The sequence below is a fragment of the Abramis brama genome, assembly GCF_963993115.1.
Source record: "Abramis brama genome assembly, chromosome: 13".
In the NCBI taxonomy this organism is placed as follows: domain Eukaryota; kingdom Metazoa; phylum Chordata; class Actinopteri; order Cypriniformes; family Leuciscidae; genus Abramis; species Abramis brama.
The window spans coordinates 4,125,626-4,148,617 of NC_139975.1; the positions used below are offsets into that span (position 1 = coordinate 4,125,626).

Consider the following 22,992-nt stretch of genomic DNA (forward strand, 5'->3'; position numbering starts at 1 on the left):
TGTGTTATGCAGAGAACCGTGTTCAAAAGTGCCATTTTGAATTGCAAAATGTGTGTAAAGCAGAAAATGTGTTTAGACTTTCGAGGTTTCCCTCTCAGAGTGTCATTTTAGTGTGTTAGCAACTGGAAAAAACTGTAAGACAGCGACAGTGACTGTGAAAAATGGTGTATATATTGTATAATTTAATGTATTATTTATTTAATTAATATTTTTGGCTCCCATATACATAATTGTAAACTTACTAGTAAAATACCTGGCTTTAAGGTGTTAACGTATTAAATAAGACGCAATTAAATAACGTATTAAATCTCTGTTGCTCACTAGAAAAATCCAAGCATTTGTATTTATTTATTTCTGCTTGGTCTTTAGACATAGATCATAAGCATTTAGGACTAGTTAGCATGAAACAATTTCTGCAAGTAATAAATCTACCGTTTTAAAACGTTACAGTGTTTATTTATGCAAAAGCCATTAGAGTTTCTCCATTTAATGCTGCATCACCACTATACACGATGTTATGATCGCTTCATTTCTCATGATAGACAATCATAATTATTTGTGAGTACAGGATAAGCCGACTTATTTAGAGTTTTAGAAATCCCAACCTTTGGAATTTATAGTTAAACAATTTTACTTGGTGCACAATTGTGTTTGCAATTATGGCAACAGATCTTTAAGGGGTTTAAATAGAAAATAGAAAAACATTTTTTTCTTCCCAGAAATCTCTTTATTAAGACATAACACTGGAGATTAGTTTCATGATCTATGACTGAGGATGGTTTAAAATTATTAGTGTTGAGCACATTTAAAAAATAAATCTCAACTTTGCATAAACAGCCTCTATTGTGACACAAAGTTGCTTTATTAAGCATTCATGTATCAAGCAAAGGACAAAAGATGAACAGAAACATCATCCAGGTTCAGAAAAAAAAAAAAAAAAGAATGAAAAATGCCATAAATACTCTTAAACATGGATAGTTATGCATGTACAGAGTGAATTGGATGGTTAAAAAAATGCATTGAAAAACGACATACACGACATAGTCGCTCAAATCACATTCCTTCGTCCTTCACGATTTAATGAGTAAAACATTTCATCCTCCAGGCCTCAGGAGTGCGCGGCATCTTCATTATTAAACAAACAAACGGAGCGGGACTAAGTTTTTCGTCTCTCTCTCTCTCTACCATCCTCCCTTCCCTCCTTTCTTCTTCTTCTGCGGGGCCTTCTTTCGAGCGGCTGCGGGCGCAGTGGGTTTCTGTTGTCGTGGAGGGACCGCGTTGCTCGAGACGCTGCCGGATCCTGAGCCGGGTCGAGGAGAGGTCGGCGGACTGCTGGCGGTCTTACTGGCGTCACTGAAACACACACACACACACACAACACTGTGACTGATGCTTCCGGTGCATTCAGTGAAACTGAAGAAAGGGAAAGTCTGTGAATTGCACTGGTACTGTATACATGCAGAAAAGTTATTATAAGGTAATAAATATATATTATAAGTCATCTAAGGCTATTTTCATGGCAAAAACTCAATTTCAAAAATACAAATATCATATAAATACAATAAAACCAAGAAAACATACAAACAAAAAAGTAACATATGATAAAAAATAAAATAATCCAAAACCTTTTCAGGCATAATCTTACTAAATAAATCCTTGAGCGAAATAACTTCATTAAAAGAGGAATTGAATTGAATTTGACATGTAAACTGATTTTATACATGTACATTTCTGAAATGCGTAACTTATATTCTTATATGCATTTTCTGTAAAGCTGCTTTGAAATGATGTGCATTGTGAAAAGCGCTATACAAATAAATTATAGATAGATGGATGGACGGACGGATGGATAGATAGGCGGATGGATGAACAGATGGTCAGATAGATAGATAGATAGATAGATAGATAGATAGATAGATAGATAGATGAACAAGATGGTCAGACGGATGGATGGATGGATGGACAAGATGGTCAGATAGATAGATAGATATATTTAATGCCATGTCAGCATCTAAGGCTATTTCACAAAAATACAAATATCATACAAGTACAATAAAACCAAGCAAACAAACACAAAAAGTCATATTATACGTTTTTTTTTTAAAGTAATGTAAAAAAAAATCAAAAACCTTTTCAGGCATAATCTTACTTAAGTCCTTAAGTGAAATAACTTCATTAAAGAGGAACTGAACTGATTTGACATGTAAACTGATTTTGTACAGATCGTTCTCTAAACTGTAATGTGGACGCTGTGTATTGTGAACAGCGCTATGCAAATGAATGTGAACTGAGCTGGACGTGTGAACGGAGACTCACAGCTCGGCAGAAGCTCCGGAGGTCGTTCCCTGTGTGCCGCGGCCGACCTGCTCCTTCTTCTTGCCCTTCTTCTTTCCTCGATAATACGAGCGCTCTCGCATCGGCAGCCAGCGCTCCGGGTCAGGGCTCGAGTTCGGCTCGTAGTTCTTCGGCAGTTTACCTGAACAGAAAACTGATTACCAACTCAACCACTTCTCGAGCTGATAAAAGAAGACAGAGAACTGACACTGCAATCAGCTAATCAGCTAAAATTTGACTATTTCCCGACAATAACAGATTAAAATCAGGATAAAGGACTATTTGAGTACTAAAAAAGAGATTCTGAATCTCAATGGGATTATTTCCTGGTAAAATAAAAGAAGACATCAGCAGCAAACATACCTTTCTTCTTTTTCTTCTTCTTTTTAACATCCTCCGGACTGAAACAAAGCCATCATCAACATGTTAAACAGTGCTAAAGATGACGTGAAGGGATTTCATGTAGAGGATTAAGGACACAAGCATGCAGATACAGTCAAACCAACATTTATCCTTCAACATCTCTCACATTATCACAGTTTATTCGCTTTAGTTTAGAAAATGGTGATAAAATACGAGTTTGAATCAGTTGATATTTGACTGGTTTTGTCCGTCCTTCTGTTAGACTGTCTCACACATGAATTATGATGAATATCTGTCAGCTGTTAAATTTAACTACACAATTAGATAATACCAGTTTAGCTCAACCAATGACCAAGCAATGCTTCATTCTGTTCAGTCTGTGTGTAAAAAGAGCATTAGCAATTAAAGAAAACACACTTCAGCAAAACATGATCAGCTCAAAGTGACTGAATCATTTTTGGTGTCAAATGTTACTGATAGTCTCTGTATGAAGAATTATTGGGTATAATATGTCACAGTTTACTTTATTTTGCTCTCCTCACTTACATAAATGCTCTACTGTCCTGCACACACTAGTAAAACATATAAAAAATGATATCTGGTGTCTGAATAATTTTTGGTTTCAGTGTATATCTTCCGAAAGACTAGTGATTGGTTGTGTTGTTACCCCTGTTCTTTAGGCTGGCTCTCGCCCACGACTTTAGCAGCTTTCTTCCTGATATACGTGGCTCCGTGCGAGTTCTCCAGTTCATCCACGTCCACGTTAAAGGACATGGTTTCCGGAGAAGGAAGATGCTTACTCAGACTGAATACAATCAAGCGCTCAGGAAAACACAAGAAAATAGTGCAAGAACATACAACATTTATGTCCCTGGACCACAAAACTAGTCACATGGGTCAATTTTCTGAAATTGAGATTTATACATCATCTGAAAGCTGAATAAATAAGCGTTCCATTGATGTGTGGTTTGTTAGGATAGGACAATATTTGGCCGAGATACGACTATTGTAAATCTGGAATCTGAGGGTGCAAAAAAATCGAAACATTGAGAAAATCGCCTTTAAAGTTGTTCATTTATGTTGGCGATTGTGCTGCATTCACTCACAAAAATACATGTTTTATATATTTACGGTAGGAAATTTACAAAATATCTTCATGGAACATGATCTTTACTTAATATCCTAATGATTTTTGGCATAAAAGAAAAATCGATAATTTTGACCCATACAATGTATTGTTGGCTATTGCCACAGATATACCCGTGCGACTCGAGACTGGTGACGTGATCCAGGGTCACATTTATGTCATTTAGCAGATCATTTTCCAAAGCAAAAGTCAGGGATGTGATTGTGCGAGTGAAAAGAAGCCGTTTTAGACCCTTCCCTAGCGAATGCAACCAGAGTTAAACGTTGGGTGAACTAACCCTTTAACAGTCTCTCAACCCAGTCTCTAAACAATAATAAATAAACAGTGATTTTTAAGATTTTCAGGTTCAGAAACTAATCAAATGAAAAAAAATAACACTGCTCTTTATAAATAAAATACATTACAAATATAGTTACAAAAGTTATCAGTCAAGAACGAGTGAATTTTCTTTTTCGTTTGATTAGTGTTATTATAGAAACTGCTGTCAGAAAACACTGCGCGAGTCGTCTCGCTCTTGAACGGTTTAAAATCACATTAAAATCATGTTTTTAGTGAGCGAGCTTTGGATGTGTGTGCTACAGAAAACACTGCGCGAGTCGTCTCGCTCTTGAATGGTTTAAAATCGCATTAAAATCACTTAGAATTAAAATTTTAATTTTATAACAAGTACCCGATTATCCTTTATTTATTACTGATCTGCATGATTTACGTGCGTCAGGATTTTAGGCCGAAATAACCGGAATTCCGGATTAATCGGGAAGAATCACATCCCTGAAAGTGGCTTGTATGTCTATCAGAATGACATGAGACTCGAGTGATATCAGAGGATACGCTTTGGCCTTGTCCTGATCCACGAGCGAGTATGCAGAGATGAGCTGGGCGAGCGTACGGATGTCATTAGTGTTCTGCTTCCACAGCTGCTCCAGATCACTGGTGGCCTCTTTCTTACGCCCGTACTTCAGCTTGTAGTTCGCAGCCTCCCGCACCAGAGAGAGGTGGATGGCAGACCCCGTCTGAGAGAGGGGAACAACACAATCATGCAGTGCTGAGCGAATACAGACTCGTTGAGCCGCCAGCGCTCGCCTTTACCTGCTCTTTCTGGTAATACTGGATCGCTTGACTGAATGTGTCGATTGCGCTGTCAATGTCTTCTTCATGCGTGTACATCGTGACCAGAGCAGAAATCTGTTTAAAAAACACACAGAACAAAACTATGGAAGCTTGTTTCCACCACAGAGTCAAAAATAAAAAAGGTAATTGCGACTTTTTATCTCATAATTCTGACTTTTTTTCTCAGAATTGCATGATATAAAGTAGTAATTGCGAGATATAAAGTCAGAATTGCGAGATATAAACTTGTTTATTTAAACAAAAAAAGTTTATTTCTCGCAATTGTGAGTTTATATCTCTATATAGTGTATGTTTAATAAATGTGTAAATATATGTGTTTGATTATATATATATATATATATATATATATATATATATATATATATATATATATATATATATATATATATATATATATAAAAATATATATCAATGTTAACATTCGGTTTCTCTTAAGAAACAAAAACAATATTAAAGTTTTATTGATGTCCTTCAACATTCAAGTACTGAATTTTCATTTTGAGATTTATATAGTTGTATATACACAGGATTTATACAGCAAATTTTTTAAGCAAATATATTTTATAACTTTTAGCAAATTCATCAATAAAACTTAAAGGACATTAAATGACATCAGTAAAACATTAATTATATTATATTTTTAAATAAAATTTAAAAAAACTTTTTGCAAATTCATAGAAATGAAATGAAATGAAATGAAATGAAATGAAATGAAATTAAATTAAATCAAATTAAATCACGACTAACTAATCAAAAGCAAATGAAATCTCACCATTCCTGGTTTGTATTTAAATTCTTCTATGGACTTCAGGATATCACAGGCTTTAGTCACATGACCTGTTGAAGACATATGTGACACATAAATTACACTTCAAAGACTCTTCTAGGTTCAGTCTGCTCTCTGTAAAGCTACATTCAGACTACAGGAAAATGTGGGCCAAAAACATTTTTTTTTTTTGCTCATATGTGACTCAGATCTGTTTTTGTCATGACAGTGTGAACGGCACAAACCACATGGAATCTGACCTTTTCAATTCCGATTTTGGTCACTTCCATATGTGATCCTGGACCACAAAACCAGTCTCGAGTCGCACGGGTTTATCTGTGGCAATAGCCAACAATACATTGTATGGGTCAAAATTATCGATTTTTCTTTTATGCCAAAAATCATTAGGATATTAAGTAAAGATCATGTTCCATGAAGATATTTTGTAAATTTCCTACTGTAAATATATAAAACATGTATTTTTGTGAGTGAATGCTGCACAATCGCCAACATAAATGAACAACTTTAAAGGAGATTTTTTCGATTTTTTTGCACCCTCAGATTCCAGATTTTCAATAGTCGTATCTCGACCAAATATTGTCCTATCCTAACAAACCATACAGCAATGGAAAGCTTATTTATTCTGCATTCGGATGATTTATGGTTTTGTGGTCCGATATTTTGCAATGCGTCCTCAGACTGAACAGTCATATCGGGATTCATGCAACTTTTACGTCACTTTAGAGCATTCGTCACACTTCTGTGCTCATGGGAGTCACTTCACAGATTTTACATCCCCGACGTTATCAAGACCGTTGCGAAAGCTAGTCAGTGGAAGGACAGTGATGTGTCATAAGTATTACAGTGACAGCTCGTGAGGGCTCGCATCATAAATGTTAAACAACTCTGCTCTTTTTTTCGCATCCTCGTCTTTGTTTTTTATATTGCCTGCGTATGAATTTGTAATAGGTTATAATAATAATAGATAATTATAATAAAACTATAAATAAACGCAAAATCACTTGCTGCGTGATGTATTTGTATCGTTCTTTTGCGCATGCGGGTCATTTCAGGACCATGATCTGTTCGCCCTGGAATCTGACATTGGCTCGGGATGCACCGATATGAACATTTTGGCCGATACCAATAATTCTTTATATTTGAAAGCCGATATCCGATATATTGGCTGATAAATCTAAATCCAAATTTTTATATAATTTTTGAGAGCCTGATTACAAAAACACAAGTCTCACCATTAAAAGCCATGTCCCAAACACACAATTATAATGTTCTCATTATAATTTTATGTAGCTTATATGACAGACTTGCACATTTTGCACACCTGTATTTTCCTATTTTGAAGTGATTCCAATCATATTTCAAGCCATTTAAAACCATCATTGTGAACAGTGCACATCTGAAGTGTCTCAGCTGAAAGCTAATCCAGCTGTGTCTCAGCTAATCCATTATTTATCAGCTTTAATATATCAGCCAAATTTTCTTATTGGGCCAATAACAATAACATTAAAAATGAACATATATCGGCCGATACCGATATGGTGGCTGTCTGATATATCGTGCATCCCTAATACTGGCCACATTTAAAACAACAACGAGCAATAAATCAGAATTGAGCACTAAGGCAGCGTGTGTGTGTGTGTGTGTGTGTGTGTGTGTGTGTGTGTGTGTGTGTGTGAACGTACCTTGGGTAACGTAGAGTTGTGCCATGGTGAGTTTGATCCCAGAAGCGCTCTCAGGGTGCTGATCTGAAAACCTCTGCAGGAGAGACAGAAATGGTTACAGAACGCCACTGAGAGCTGGAATTCAATTCAATTCAATTCACATTTATTTGTACAGCGCTTTTCACAATACACATCATTTCGAAGCAGCTTTACAGAAAGTGCACGAGTCCATATTACAATTTAGAGTGTCTGTTATCAGAGGTGAATGTCTAAAGCCCTATTCGGATGGGATTAGTGTAACATGGAGAGGAGGGGTAGAGTAATAATTAGCAGATCTTCTCAGTGATTTTAGTCCCGTCTGAATGTGCATCTCAGTGATCATGACGGACAATGTCAGTAAAGATTACAGCGACTTTTACCTTCAGTAAAAAGGTCCGGAAAAATGACCTCAGGTGACACTAATCCCGTGCGAATAGACCCGCTGTAAATATGTACGTAAATATTTCCTGTTTAAAAGTAGTTTTCCACGGTTTTTCAAGTGTGGAGACGCTTGAAAAAGCATCAGTTGCGTTCTAGACGCTGGAACGAGTCTGTGTCAAAACTCGAGTGTTTCACACACACCATCAGATCAGAGAGAAGATCGACAGCACTTGTTAGAGGCACGAAACATCTTTTAGCGTTAGGCAAGTGTCTATTACCAACACAATCCAATCTGAAGTTCATTAATACATCGTTCGACCGGACAGAACTGTTTTATATATATAAATATAGGTTTTGTGTGTTTGCGCACGTGATATCAGGAAGCAGCGTAACACACACATGACGACAGGAGTGACGGCGATGCGCAAATCGAGTTACTCTCCCACTTCTGCTAGTTTACTGAGATCTCTTATCCCGTGCGAATTGGCCTTTAATATTACAGACGTCCTGTGGTAAAATTACATTACTCCATCTACCCTGGTAAAGTTAATCCCGTCCAAATAGGGCTAAAGTTGCAGAAATGAAGAGTCAGGAGGGGACGTACCTGCAGGAGCTCGATGGCTTTGCTGTGCTGTTTTTCTCGGCAGAGCTGGGCCACCTGGATCAGAACCGGTCTGGGGTGACTGGGATTCTGGGCCTGCAGACTAGCCGACAGCTTATTGCACTGATCGGCCTGTTGGGAGACAACGGAGAGGTCAAAACGGGTCACATCCGTCAGGATTAAAGCATACTGCGCAGTACAAACTGAGTGGTCACCTGGTTAGTGTACATGGCCAACAGGGCTTTGTTGATCTCAATCGCCTGCAACTGTTTTCTGGCCAGTTTGTGCTCGACACCCTCAGCATTGGTCAGTTTCACCTTCTTCTTGGAGTCAAACACGTTTTGGTCCTGGAGGTTCAAAGAGCATAGATAAAAACACTGGTTACAAACAAGACTGACACAATCAGCTCTTCAAGAAGGAAGGAAGAGCTTGGGTTTTATATTTGTTACCTTGTTAATGGTGATGATGTTGTTCGCAGTCACAGCCAGCAGACCCACATCAGTCGGCCTGAACGCAAAGAGAAACTCTGATGTGAGTCTTAATCAAAACTTCTACTGCAACTTTCAAACAAATCCAGTCCAATTCAAAGTGCTTTACGAGCATTTGACACAAAATACGAGTATTATAAATGAAGATATGAAATAGAAATAAATGATAATGATGTAAATAAACAAATACTAGAGTTATAAGCCTTTGGCTTGCTCAGTTGGGGATATTTTGGGGATATTTAATTTAATTTTATCAATCAATAAATTCCACTAGAAACAAACCTTGTTGTATTATTTTAATTTAATACTGTGAAGCTGCTTTGATACAATCTGTATTGTGAAAAGCGCTATACAAATATACTTGACTTGACTTATAAGACACTACATGGATGCCAGACTAAACAGGAGGCTTTTAAATCATGTTTAGCCGATATGATAACCGATAATTATTTATTTTTGAAGCCGATAACCAATATATTGGCTGATAAATCTTAATACATTTTTATAAAAAATATTGAGAGCCTGATTACCAAATCAAAAGTCTCACCATTAAAAGCCATGACCCAAGCACATCAACTATCTATAGTACAGTAGCCTAGTTTGAACCTAGTTTGAAGTTTTAAATTAATTTTACACTCCTATGGGCAACTTTCTTTCTTTCTTTCTTTCAAAAAAAAAAATTATATTGACTTACAAATAAATAAAATAACGCCTTAATAATGCAAACAAATAATTGGACAGCATTACCCGAGTATAAAGAATCAAAATGCATGTGCCATGGATAATAAAATGGAACAGACAATAATTCAATTATTTTAATTAAACCACATTGTTGATGAAAATGATACGAGTGCTAAATATTATAAATGCATAATTTATCTAATTTTAGATCATTTTTATCTAAATCTAAAATTAAAATTACTGTTTTAGATAACAGCATTGCTTTTTAAACTGCGCGTGCTGAAGAGCTGAATGAACCTCAACGACACGCTTTATATATGAGATTAATCGGATATTTGTACAACAGCATCATTTATATGTAGCCTATATATTTTATTAAATATATGTAGCCTGTATGACGGACTTTCAAGCAATTCAAAACCATCATGTTGAACAGTGCGCATCTGAAGTGTCTCAGCTGAAGGAAATTATACATTATTTATCGGCTTTAAGATATCGGGCAAATTTTCTTATCTGGTCGATAACGATAGCATTAAAAACTAGAATGTACATTTCCTGAAGAAAATGTGAGTGGTGCTTGCAGTGGTAAAATTCGGCACGGTTGCTAGGGTGTTTCTAGTGGGTTGCTAAGGTGTTCTGGGTGGTTGCTAGGTGGTTACTAGTGTATTCTGGGTGGTTGCTAGGCGGTTGCTAGGGTTTTCTGGGTGGTTGATATGGTGTTGCTAGGGGTATTCTGGGTGGTTGCTATCATATATTGGTACCAATACCGATATATCGTGCATCCCTAATTATATTTAAAAATATCAATATTTTCTGCACCTTTCATTTCTTCTGGGAGTTTTTTCTATGCATATCTTATCACATGAGCATGCATTTATTTGCTGTTTTCTTAAGACATATGTTGGGTTATGAGTATAGTAAATGTGCAGTATGCAACACACTTGAGTTTAATGACTTGATTGTAGAGTTGAAGGGCGTCTTCGGTTCTTCCCTGTAGCTGCATCACATAAGCCATCTGAGAGTGAATGATGGCCAGTTCAGCATCCACATCCTCTTCCGTCACATCCTAAAACACACAATAAATCACAACTAATGACAAATATTAGAGGCCTTGGTTAAAATCCCAAATCCTAAGTGCGAGCATATGATGCTTACGCTAGCAAAATCCACTACTGAATGTGCATAAGTGTTGCTAAGTGTTACATCAGAATACAAATATGGAAGAATTACTCACCGAGTCCTCAGCCAAAGACATCCTGCACAACTCTGGGAAAACAAAAAAAATGCATAAAACACAAAACTAACTGACTCATTCAAGTTTTTCTCAGCCAGCTCACGTTATTCTTGAGAGTCACAGGGACTCAAAGTGAAACTGTGTAGGCGGCTCGCATGAACTAATTTTGTAAAGGTTGGCGCAGTATTAGTGGCCCGAGATTTACTGAATATTACATACACTAATCGGCTCTTTCATTGACACAAACAACAGTTTGACACAAACACAAAGGAAGTGTTTTACCACCTACAGGTTTTATGAGCCAAACCAAAAGCCGTAAAGCTGGAGGCTGTTCTGACAGTAAATAAGCAGCCTGGTTAGGATTGCACAACATGATTTCCCAGCAGTTCAGGCCAGTTGATTAAAAACATACATGCCAGAGACCCCCTACAACCTGTGGAGGATCGGAGATCTGGGCTCAAACAAGATGCCGAGTTCCATTGACTATTTATGCACATTTATATGACTAAAAATTAGGGATGCACTAAATCCAGGATTCAGCTTCGGATTCGGCTGAATATTGCGCTTTTTGATGGGGTTCGGTTTCTGCCAAACCTTCCACCGAACCGAACCCCAGGCTTGGTCGACGTCACACCGCCGTTGATTACAGGAAGGTGTTTACATACACTACCATTCAAAAGTTTGGGGTCAGTAAGATTTTTTTAATGTTTTTAAAAGAAGTCTCTTCTGCTCACCAAGGCTGCATTTATTTGATAAAAAACAATAATAAAAAAACAGTAATATTGTGAAATATTATGACAATTTAAAATGACTTTTCTATGTGAATATATTTTAAACTGTAATTTATTCCTGTGATCAAAGCTGAATTTTCAGCATCATTACTCCAGTCTTCAGTGTCACATGATCCTTCAGAAATCATTCTAATATGATGATTTGATGCTCAAGAAACATTCATTATTATCAATGTTGAAAACTGTTGTGTACAAATTTTTTTCAAAATTCTTTGATGAATAGAAAGTTCAAAAGAACAGCATTTATTTAAAATAGAATATTTTCTAACATTATAAATGTCTTTACTGTAACTTTTGATCAGTTTAACTCATCCTTGATGAATAAAAGTATTGATTTATTTAATTTCTTTCCCCAAAAATAAAATAAAAATTCTTACTGACCCCAAACTTTTGAACGGTAGTGTTTAATGTTACAAAAGCTTTAGATGCAGTGGAAAAGCGCCATTACTGACCCCAAACTTTTGAACAGTAGTGTAGGAGGACCGCTCGAGTGCGGTCGGCTGTGAGAAAGTGAAAATGGATCTCGTGAGCAGAAAAGGTGTTGTTTGGCAGTACTTTCAGTCATAAGAAGGCGATTCAAGTCGAGCTAAATGTTCAATTTGCAATACCGATTTGTCTCGTGGTGGCAAGGACCCTAAACAATACACAACATCGCCTCTGTTTGCGCATGAAACATCCGAAAGAATACGAGTTGTGCATGAAGGAATCTACACACAGCAGCCGAAATGCAGCAACTTCAGGAACGGCAAAGGAAGGCTAAAAACGTGTGTTAACCAGACGACCATTACCAGCTTTGCTAGCCCTACACCTAATGTTCAATAACATTAATCTCAGTCACCAAACATATTCTGATTTAAAAATCTTTGCATTGTTGCACTTTTATTGAAAGGTTTTGGTTTGTACTTGGGGGTTGCCTACTTTATGGGATTATAAATCTAAAAGGCTAATATTTTGGATATTGATTGGATCTTGAAATGTAATTGTAAAAATAGTTTTTCCCACTTGTCATCCTGGCATAATGTTGCCTATTCTTTTTTTTTTACAGTTAAAATAAAATAAAATGAAAAATGCACTGCTGTGGACGTTGTTCACTTCATTAATGTGTTTACTGTGTTAATGGACTGAGGATGGGAGTAGGATTTGGTATTCGGTTTCAGATTCGGCAGAATCTTAACCAGTGGATTCGGTATTCGGCCGAACCCCAAAAATCTGGATTCGGGGGATCCCTACTAAAAATACAGTAATACTGTGAAATATTATTACACTTTAAAATAAGTGTTTTCTATAGGGATGCACTGATGTAGCGGCCAATAATCGGTATCAGCCTAAAAAAATATATATATTTTTTCGCTTCCGATTGTTTTGATACAAAATTGCATTGACATGGCTGTGGCGTAATTGCTTCCATAACAATTAGAATGTTTTTTATTGGTCCTGATAGGATGTGTGTGTGATGAATGTAATCTCTCCCTTTGAATAAAACCCTAAAATAAAGGCATGACCTCTGACCTTCAGCCTTCTGCAGTTTCTGCATGGCCTGGTTGAGCTGGCCTTGACCAATCAGGCAACAGGCAGCGTTGTAGCACAGCTCGTATGAGCTCTCCGGTAAACCCAGATCCTCCTGAAAAACACGTCAAAGATGCATCATGTGACCACTTAAAGAAAATCAACACATTTCCACAGATGATCATAATCATCAGAATTTTTGTATTCAGAATTTTTCATAAAAAAAAGAAAATGAATTTAACACACATATACATACAGATATATCTATATCTATATATATATATATATATATATATATATATATATATATATATATATATATATATATATATATATATATCTATATATATATCTATATATATATCTATATATATATATATATATATATCTATATATATATATATCTATATATCTATATCTATATATATACATATACATATATAAATATTTGTATTCGGGAACAAGAAAAACTTTATATCAAAAAGCTGCGTTTCCTCATGAGACATGGCGACCGGAGGCGCTGCTGATGTGGCTGTAAATCCACTTGTTGATAAGAAAGGAGGAAAGAGACACATATGGAAATATTTTGGATTAGGCTAATGTCACGTTGTCATAAGGGGCCGTTCACATAGCGCGTTTTTTTGCGCGTGCAGACTTCAAATGTAGGCGCGCGGCAAGCGCGCTTATAATAGAAGAGAGCGGCGCGCTCGTTTTTCCAGGCGCGCCTATGTTCACGGTTGCATAGCAAAGACAGACGCCACGAGAGAGCAAGCGCTTGTGGAAAGGAGAAAGCGGTGCGAACTGCGCTCTCCATGATGACGAGGAAGTATCAGCAAATAATTAATTGATTTCTAGCCCTTGCATTAGCTTTAGATATATTTATGGAGATGAGAAATGAAATAAAAAGCCGTCATTATGTAATTAATATCAGTCCGTCAGAAAAGCAGTTCTAGGCTTATTCTTGGCTGGATAACTCTTAGCAGGTTTAAAAAGCCCTTTTAAAATTAAATATGAATGCAGTTTTGAAAAAAATATTTAACATATTACATATCCATAATTATTATAATAGATATAATTAAAGAATACTTACACTATAACGTAAATTAGAAGTGTAACGCAAAAAAAAATAATTGATTTTTACACCTATTTTGAATTTTACTCGAATACAAATACAAATACTTTTCCCCCCTCAACAAATACAGATACAAATACCAGCTGCTTTGCACACCCCTAATATATATATATATATATATATACACACTAGGGTTGGGAATCGTAAGAAATTTTCCGGTTCCGGTTCCGATTCCGGTTCCGCCAAACGATTCCGGTTCCGGTTCCCATTCAATAAAAAATATTAAAACAACTAATAAAAAATAGTAGTAAGGGAAAAATCCACAATCCTTTTTGTGTTTATTTCTTATACTTGTCAAATGAGTTTAACAGACTGGTAATGTCAACAAATTCAACATATTATTTAAGCAATTTTTGCAAAAAAAATATTATTTTTTCTGAAGGAAAATAAAAATGTCTGCATTCTCTAGAATAATTTGGGATCTCTCCTAGCTTATTATATCTCCAGCAGTGTAGAATACTCTCAGAAGGGGTAGAATATGCTTGAACATCCATGTAAGATGTGTGTACAACAGATTATTTTTAAAATCGTTTTGAATGATTGATTCATAAAGACTTTACTTGTTTCATTAGTGGATAAATCAGCGCTCTAGCAGTTAATAAACAGAACTGCACGCGTCTTGCGGAAGAACATTGTAGCCGGAGCTACTTCTCTCTATTTATGTCTATGGCGAGTCACGCAGGCACTGGGCTACTCCGCAGCGGCTGCGATCCGCCAGTCTAAAGTATAGTCCGAGTATAAACGCTTATTGCAGGCTTAACGTAGTAATTCAGGATAAGACAAAAACACGGTTTGAAAAAAAAGGCATTCATGATGCACTCGCTCATTGTATACATTTTGTAAATTCTGAAGACAAAGAAGTTACGGACTGCGTCTTTATGAATGTTTTGAAGCATCAGATGTAATCTATACACTCGTTATCTGAAGGCAGCGACTTTCAAAAGGTGATTTACAATATTTTGGTTGCTACCGTAGACATCAGTGTTTATACTCGAATTATAAACTTTTATCTCAGTACTTCTGTGATCATTTGAATATTTGTAACAGAAATATCTGTGTGATTGTAAAGCTGTTTCATATTGACAACTGCTGTCTCTCGGTAAACGAAAGCGCAAACAAATTAGAATGTTCAGGGGTGAGATTTTTGTAATTTAGGAATAAGATCGCGTGGGTGTTTGAATCGAGATCTTTTAAAGATTAATCGTGCAGCTCTACTGTCTTTAATTCTCTCTCTCTCTCTCTATGCGTTGATATCTGACGCAAAACGTATTTGAGTAGCGCGAGGGCTTTTCAGTGCATTCATTACTATTTTAATATGAGGTGAGACGTCGCTATTAAAGGATAAGCTTCCAGCACTTCGCCCAACAGAACCGTTTTCGGAACCGAAACGTAGGAATTTCACACGGTTCCGGTATTTTTTCAAAAACAGTACCGGTTCTGGATAAGAACCGGTTCTCGGTTCCCAACCCTAATACACACACATATATCATAAACTTTTATGTTAGATGTGATTAATCGCGATTAACTGATTTGACGGCACTAGTTGAAATAAATTCTAAGTTTTAAGTTTTATTAATTCTGCTCATATGCCCAATACCCGGGTTACATGATACCCATATTAAACCCATCACCAAATCATAGTGAGATATATCATAGGTTAGATGCCAGATTACATTTGTTTGGCATGAATGTGTTTCTCACCGGCAGTGTGTTCTCCCAGGTGCTCTGTGCCGCCACCACAGCTGACAGATTCGTCTTCCTCTCCTCTTCATACTCGTCCTGAGAGTTTCTGATCAGGTCTTTATAGACGGCCTCACACTCGTCGTACCGCTCCAGTCTGTACAGCTACACACACACACACACACATAAATCAACTCAGGCATTTTGATGCCCAATTCCAATTTCTTTGACTATATCCAATTTTTTTGACGACCCGCTTACATCTTTTAAAAGTGACCATTATTCTGAGATCTGCATTTATACTACACTTGGCGAAACGAACAAAAAAATAACATTATGAAATCAATAAATCAATTTCAATAGTACATGAGTGGAACATTTTTAATGCAATAGTTTCATCCTTATATCAAAATCGTTATATAGTACAAATTCTTCAAGACAGTGATTATGTAACACAGATCCGCTACTAAAGTCAGTGTGTACTAACAGCCTCGGGGTAGAACTTTTAATACGCATGTCAGAGGTTCTGGGTTCGAATCTGCCCTCGTATAGGTTTTTTTTCCTCATTAAAACCAAATGTGTTCATCCGAGATTGTATATGAAGAGCAGGGACGTGTTTGTGTGCATTTCACTGGAACGAATAGAGTCTCCACAACAGGACTGAAGTGCTCGTCTGTGCACTGATAACAGTGGAAGCGAGCACTCAGGATGATTTCAAGGCGCGTTTCCATTACAGATTTGCGCAAAACTTTCGTGATTTTTTCTAAATGTCGACAAAAAACTATTGCGAAACATTTCCATTAACCGATGTTATGCGACTAAAACGTTTGTTTTTTTTCCTCTCGCGATAAATCATCACAAAAATCATGGCGACGGACGTTGGTAGGTTTATGTACTATATCCCAGCCACTGCACTGGCCATTATTACTAATCGAAGGAGGCGTATGTGTGTTATCCAATCATTAATGGTAAGGAAAGACCCTTATTATACTGTGAGCGGCACATATGAGGAGTTTCTGGGTGTTTCTCCCTCATTTCTGCTTCGAGGTCTTGATTGTGGCTTTTCTTTGAGGTTTAGAATCCATTATTCCTGTAATTATTCTGTCTTTTATGAACTTAATAAAGAGCTCTGTCTCATATTCTGTCCAAACACACTGCGTCATCTACGTCAGGTGACTGTAAATGCGCAAAAACTGTTTCCATTGCAGTTTTGCGAAATATTTCTTTTTCGAATTGCCTGAAAAAACCCCTCATGCGAGTGTAAAAATGGGGAGCTTTTTTGCGATAAATAGGGAGGTTTTGAAAAATTGACGTGTTTCCATTGGGCGTATTTTCAATTCGCAATTTGAAGGGTAATGGAAACACGTCTACATTTCAGTGCCAGATCGCCTCTTATTTAACATAAACGAACGCAATTAATACTCTGCTAGACCAGTGGTTCCCAATTCCAGTCCTCGTGACCCACTGCTCTGCACATTTTGTATGTCTCCCTTATTTAACACACCTGAACCAGATCATCAGCTCATTAGGAGAGACTCCATGAACTGAACTGAGTGTGTCAGATAAGAGACATACAAAATGTGCAGAGCAGTGGGTCACGAGGACTGGAATTGGGAACCACTGTGCTAGACAACTAGAGATGTTTAAAGGGACACTCCACCCATTTGCACTAAGCTTTGCATTGTTAGAAACCCAGTCATACTATTGAATGGTCGTGCAACACTCTCTCATTTTCCCCTGAGACGGGAGAAATCCGTTATTTACCTCTTACACTTCCTCCCACAATGACGCAAAAATCGTCATTTTGCGTCATTGTCGGAGGAAGTGTAAGAGGGGGGGATTTCTGTTGAGACTACACACACTCGTTCCTCATCTTTCCCAGGGGGCGGGACCCGCTCACGCTACAGACCTATCACAGATCAGTGGGTGGGACTTTACTCTCTGAAACTGAAAGCAATATCCTCCATCTTGTTTGAAGCTAAGCTAACAGGCGCTGTGGAGACAGATGTAAAGTTATGACAATAGCGGAGGAGAGTACTCTACTCAATATGATATAGAAGAAGAGGATTTCGGAAGTCTGATGCTTGAATCAGGTGTTTGTGGCTACCTTTACAAGCCGCATTATAGCGAAGAGCAGCCGAGGCAGAAGACCTCGTGGACGAGGAGCCCGGACTGGCTCGAGTTAGGGCGGACTGGTGGCGCCGGTGATCTCACTATGCAACTACGAACACAGAGATAGAGTCCGTCTGCGGCAAAGAATTCCAACAATGACAATTTCTCCTGGACGAAATCTCTGAATCAGACGAGGACACGGACGTTTGTGTTGTGAACTATCCTAGTTTCGCACCGCATATGTTCTGACTGAACATCCCGGTACCATGCAATAATTCACCTTTTCGAAAGAAATACAAACGAGGAGTAATGCACTAATGAGTTCGCCAACTAACTAGACATTTTGTGTGAAATGAATTTCAAGCTCTGGTGGTAGCTAGCCTTGTAGACGGAAGAGTGATTTCTCTTATAGGCAGATATGCGCTTTCTGGATTAGTGGGAGTGGCTTGCGGAGCTGTGCAATGTGGTGCATTGTGGGAGTTGTTGTCTTTCATACAAATGCGTCCTGAAGTTATTTTTTGTCTTTCCTCGGTCACGAAGGCACCAAATTCAAAATTTATTTTACATTTCGACTACATATATGACCCACTTTCAATAAAAAACAATGTTCAAATGGGTGGAATGCCCCTTTAATGTGTTATAGATGTATCTGTACCGTGAAATGTTTCAAAAATTCACTTTATTCAATGACTGTACGACTCGCATTGACAGGGGAATATCCGATCTGTCCGCTTATAAGGCAGGCACAAATGCACGTATCCCATTCATATCCAGTTTATTTCCACATATGAATGAGGCCTGAAACCGATCTGAGAATATCAGAATCCGTGCACTTTTTTCCTGCTTACATGTTCGTGGGTCATATCCGATCTGTGCCACATGGGAGGAAAAAAATCGGAATTGGGTCACTTGGACCATGCAGTGTAAATCCTAAAACTCAAAATTCTTCTAAAATCATGTCAACGCTGAAATTGGGCAGCACAAATCTGACAGTAAACACAAACCACACGATTCTCACCACTTGGCCGTAGAGCTCTTTGAGTTTGTCCGTTTGCTCTGGGATTCCCTGGAGAGTTTTCAAAGCGTTCTCAACCCGGTTCAGACGGTATTCGCAGTAGGCCTTCTCAAACCCGATCAAGTCACTACAGAGACAAATCACACAAGCTTTTATTACACTGAGAACAGAGGCGACATGCGGCTGAAACCGCTACCAAATTCTGCTGTCAATTTAGACTCTTAGAAGCATAGTTTATAATAGTGTTTGTCGTAGAAATTTTAAACTGTATATTAAACTAACCATGTTTCTAACATCTAACCTTATTTAACATCTAACATTTGAACAGGATGTACTGTATGAAACCAATGGAAAACTTGTGACTTTGAGTGTGCGTGTGTGTGTGTGTGTGTGTGTGTATAAATAACATAGTTTGGAAATGAAACTAGACAGTCTGTTAGAATCTTGTGATTAACAAATGAAGTCATCATTAAAACATCCTCCGGCCTTGATTCTTCTTGGGAGAGTTTCTCTGAGAACTGCTCGAACACTCTCCCGGCCGTAATTAAAGCATTTAAAGGACATTTGCAGGTCTGTTTGTCGATTTATTCCTGCGCAGGAAGCTAGTTTAGGGAAGCAAGTTAGTTAGAAACTCGGCCAGTTGTCGACTGAAGATGCACGAGCTTGAGTATAAAGATTATTAAGTGTCGATTGGAAGACGCCAGATTTATTTTTATTAAGTGTCGATTTGCAGATCCCAGATAATTAGGTTTAGGGAAAAATCTACCACATGTTCATGATATTTTATATATCTATTGTACTCTGAACGAATCCTATTCTAACATATATGAACCAGCCAATCAAGGTCTTTGGGTTTTATTTGAAAATCACAGGTTTAAATGATACTCTTCAGGAGGAAGAACAGCTTCTCTAAGATATCAAAAAAATCGACTGACCAATATATATGTAAGGGATAATCCACGGCTAGCTGTGTATTAACTGATTTTAATGCACGCCTGGAGGCATTCAAATGGTTTAATGCACAGATAGCCGGGGATTATCACGCTTATGCCATGGTCATTCGCCAGCATTGATAAGTTAAAGCTGTTATTGATTTTGCAGTGCAATATTTGTCCGGAAGGGTAAAAAATGGCACTTATTTTCGTCAGTTACGACTTGTTAGATCTAGCATTCTGCCCGCTGTGAATCAGACACAGAGATAAAGCAGTGCGTAAGATTACATTTATTTGAATTAATGAAGTATAGCATTTATTTGGATTTGAGAGAGAGAGAGAGAGAGAGAGAGAGAGAGAGAGAGAGAGATGCATGTGTGAATTATGTTGAATTGTGAGTTTAATTACTTCAAAGCCAGCTCCGTTTCCCCTTCATTGCTGAGAAATATAATGTAGTGATTCAGCAGCAAAGCTATTTTAATAATAAAAGGAGTGGGGCAGCGTTGATAAGTTTCTGTGCTCCTAAATGGAATTCATTCGGCATGCAACTCTCACAGTGCATTATGGGTATTCTTTTGCCGTTGGGTGTACATCGGTTGTACACTCGTTATTGCGGTCCATTGTGGGATTGAATAAGTGCAGTTGATAACGTCCACTATGGTTTCAGACACAACTACAGAATACAGATGGCTGTTCCCTAAAAGAGTGCCCTATTTAGGGGGTATAGGGGGCGATTTCGGACACAGCCTGTGCGCGCAAAGCAATCACCGAGTGACGTGCGCCTGAGTGCTTCAATGAAAACATAGCGAATGATCTGTGCATGTGTGCACTTCAATGACAGCAGTGCATTAATATTAAACTGGCTTGGAAGTCAGTGAAGAACTTATCAGTGATTGGCACTATTTAAAAAACACCATAAATCTGCCTTGGTTATGTATCGGTCGACCACTATATTGCATTGTGTATACTGTATATTATGCATACTTAAAAATGCGCTCAGGAAATTTCCCTTCAAGGACCAATGAATTATAACTTTCTATCAAACAGATCCAGGCTGTCTTTAGAAGGTCTTGTGTGAATGTTCTGGTCTTAATCAAGATCTACCTCTCAATTTGTATACAATCATCCCTGATTAGTATGTGATGTGATTAGTAAGATTACCACATCAACTGCCAAAGTTACCTAACCTGTAGAAAATACTATTTCTAGTGGCTTTTCGAAGGGTCCCTGTGTGCATGTTTTAGGGCTAATCTGCCAACCACTACTTTTTTTGATTAAAAGAAACAAAATGGTAAGGAATAAGCAAAGAATTTTAATGCAATCAATTTATTAAATACGTAATTTTAGTTTAAAATACTACAAATTGGTCTGCAGTAGTGTGGGTGGCCATCTCACCTGGGCAGTGATCTGGTGTGTGTGTTCATGACATTCAGGGCTTCTTTAAAACCTCCATTCTGGATCAGACAGACGATTTTACAGTGTAGTGCAGTAACATCATCCTTATTTTCATGAAGAACTGCAAAAAGAGAATGTAAGAATTAATAAACGCATACATACATTTATATATATATATATATATATATACACACACACACACATTATTATATATACACATAAGTTACATACATACACAATATATAAATATATATAAAAAGAGAATGTAAGAATCAGTAAACCCAAATACAAAAAAATAATATATATATCTAATAAGTTTAGATCTTTAAACAAACATAAAATGAAGATATTTGACTGCATGTTTACATTTTAATCCAGCCCTTTATGACACGTAATCACTAAACACAGACCCCTCAAACCTCCAGAAAGTCTTCAAGACTATAAAGACACCCTATAAGAGCCTCTCGTGAGTTGTATTATTAAAGGAAACATCACATTTGCCTTAATAAAATATGAAATTTGTGTACAAAGCAGACATTAGCGATTCTACTGCACTGCAGGTTAGACACATGCTACGGGAGAAATGGAGCTAAACAGTGTTTTTAACTAGAGTGAGAAAAAGCTGGATAGAAATATGAATGATATGTTTTTATTTTACTTTTGTTGACAGCTTTAAGGGCTCTAGTAAAGTCTCCGTTCTGTCCACAGCGGTTGACTTCGGTCCAGAGAGCCGAAACGGGCCCCGATCCGCTCGCCATCTTCTGCCATATGAGCGGAACCAGACACCGGGGCAGAATAAAAGTCCCCCAACAACAACCCAAAGGCATAATAAAAGTCCCCAATCTAAATCGTAAATTTAGATTTGAAAGGAATGTCCCCAAAACATGACACTTTCACAATATTTTGGAAACCTTCTTAATTTTTTACTTTTTGTTTTAGATTTTTATGATTTTGTTTTACATGATCATCCTTGTATAAGTTATTTCTGAGGATATTTTTATGCAAGATTTCAGCAATGTGGAATGGTAATTAATAATTTGTATATTATTGCTGTTACAAAAGTCAGTTTTATGTGTAGCACTTCAGAATACTGTGGAATTGATAAATGTAACATTATTACAAAATAATAATCACACTATTAAATTATTAAGGACTACACTACACTAATTGGTACTTAGGCTAAATGTATTTATGTCCTCCCTGAAATAGGAAGTATCCTTATCAATTCTTCAAAACATCTCATTATCACATTTTTCAACCTGACGAGTGTTTATGTTTGCGTACTTCCTGATACATTACACACAAAAAAAGACATAATAAACAACTTCTATTCTCATCTCTGTGAACGGAACCCAATCTGAGGTTTTGAAAAATAACTTTTTATAACTTTTGGGCAGAAACAGAACCATAAACACATGCTGCAGAAATTAACAATAGCTTACTGGAAGCACTTTTGTGTTTCATTAGGACATGAATCATAGCATCCTCATATTGTTTGGAAAGGAACTAATGCTGGTCCGGAAAGAAAGACTTCCATATTTTAAATAAAGCAGATGTGGCATAGGATGATTTCATTGGGACC

The 22,992-nt window shown here is 37.2% G+C and overlaps 1 protein-coding gene across 1 annotated transcript; it reads right to left on the reverse strand.

The window, feature by feature from the left end:
* Window positions 1-841: 841 nt before the first annotated feature.
* Window positions 842-22,196, reverse strand: srp72 (signal recognition particle 72). The gene is made up of 18 exons (XM_084133101.1): window positions 22,069-22,196; window positions 21,411-21,531; window positions 19,087-19,210; window positions 15,978-16,121; window positions 13,148-13,259; window positions 10,848-10,879; window positions 10,555-10,679; window positions 8,894-8,951; window positions 8,660-8,791; window positions 8,448-8,576; window positions 7,445-7,517; window positions 5,748-5,812; window positions 4,934-5,029; window positions 4,676-4,857; window positions 3,365-3,502; window positions 2,698-2,735; window positions 2,317-2,476; window positions 842-1,353 (listed from the first exon to the last, which is right to left on the reverse strand). Exons 1-18 carry the CDS (start codon window positions 22,166-22,168, stop codon window positions 1,182-1,184), a joined length of 2,001 nt encoding a protein of 666 aa, XP_083989227.1. The 5' UTR covers window positions 22,169-22,196; the 3' UTR covers window positions 842-1,181.
* Window positions 22,197-22,992: the final 796 nt, after the last annotated feature.

Bases quoted from the DNA above. Each gene is read 5' to 3' on its own strand.
- srp72 (XM_084133101.1), bottom strand. From the start codon at position 22,168: ATGGCGAGCGGATCGGGGCCCGTTTCGGCTCTCTGGACCGAAGTCAAC. The intron at 8,577-8,659 runs GTGACCACTCAG...GTCTCCCAACAG, and splicing joins TGGCCATGTACACTAACCAG to GCCGATCAGTGCAATAAGCT. The intron at 5,813-7,444 runs GTACGTTCACAC...TGTCTTCAACAG, and splicing joins ACAACTCTACGTTACCCAAG to GTCATGTGACTAAAGCCTGT.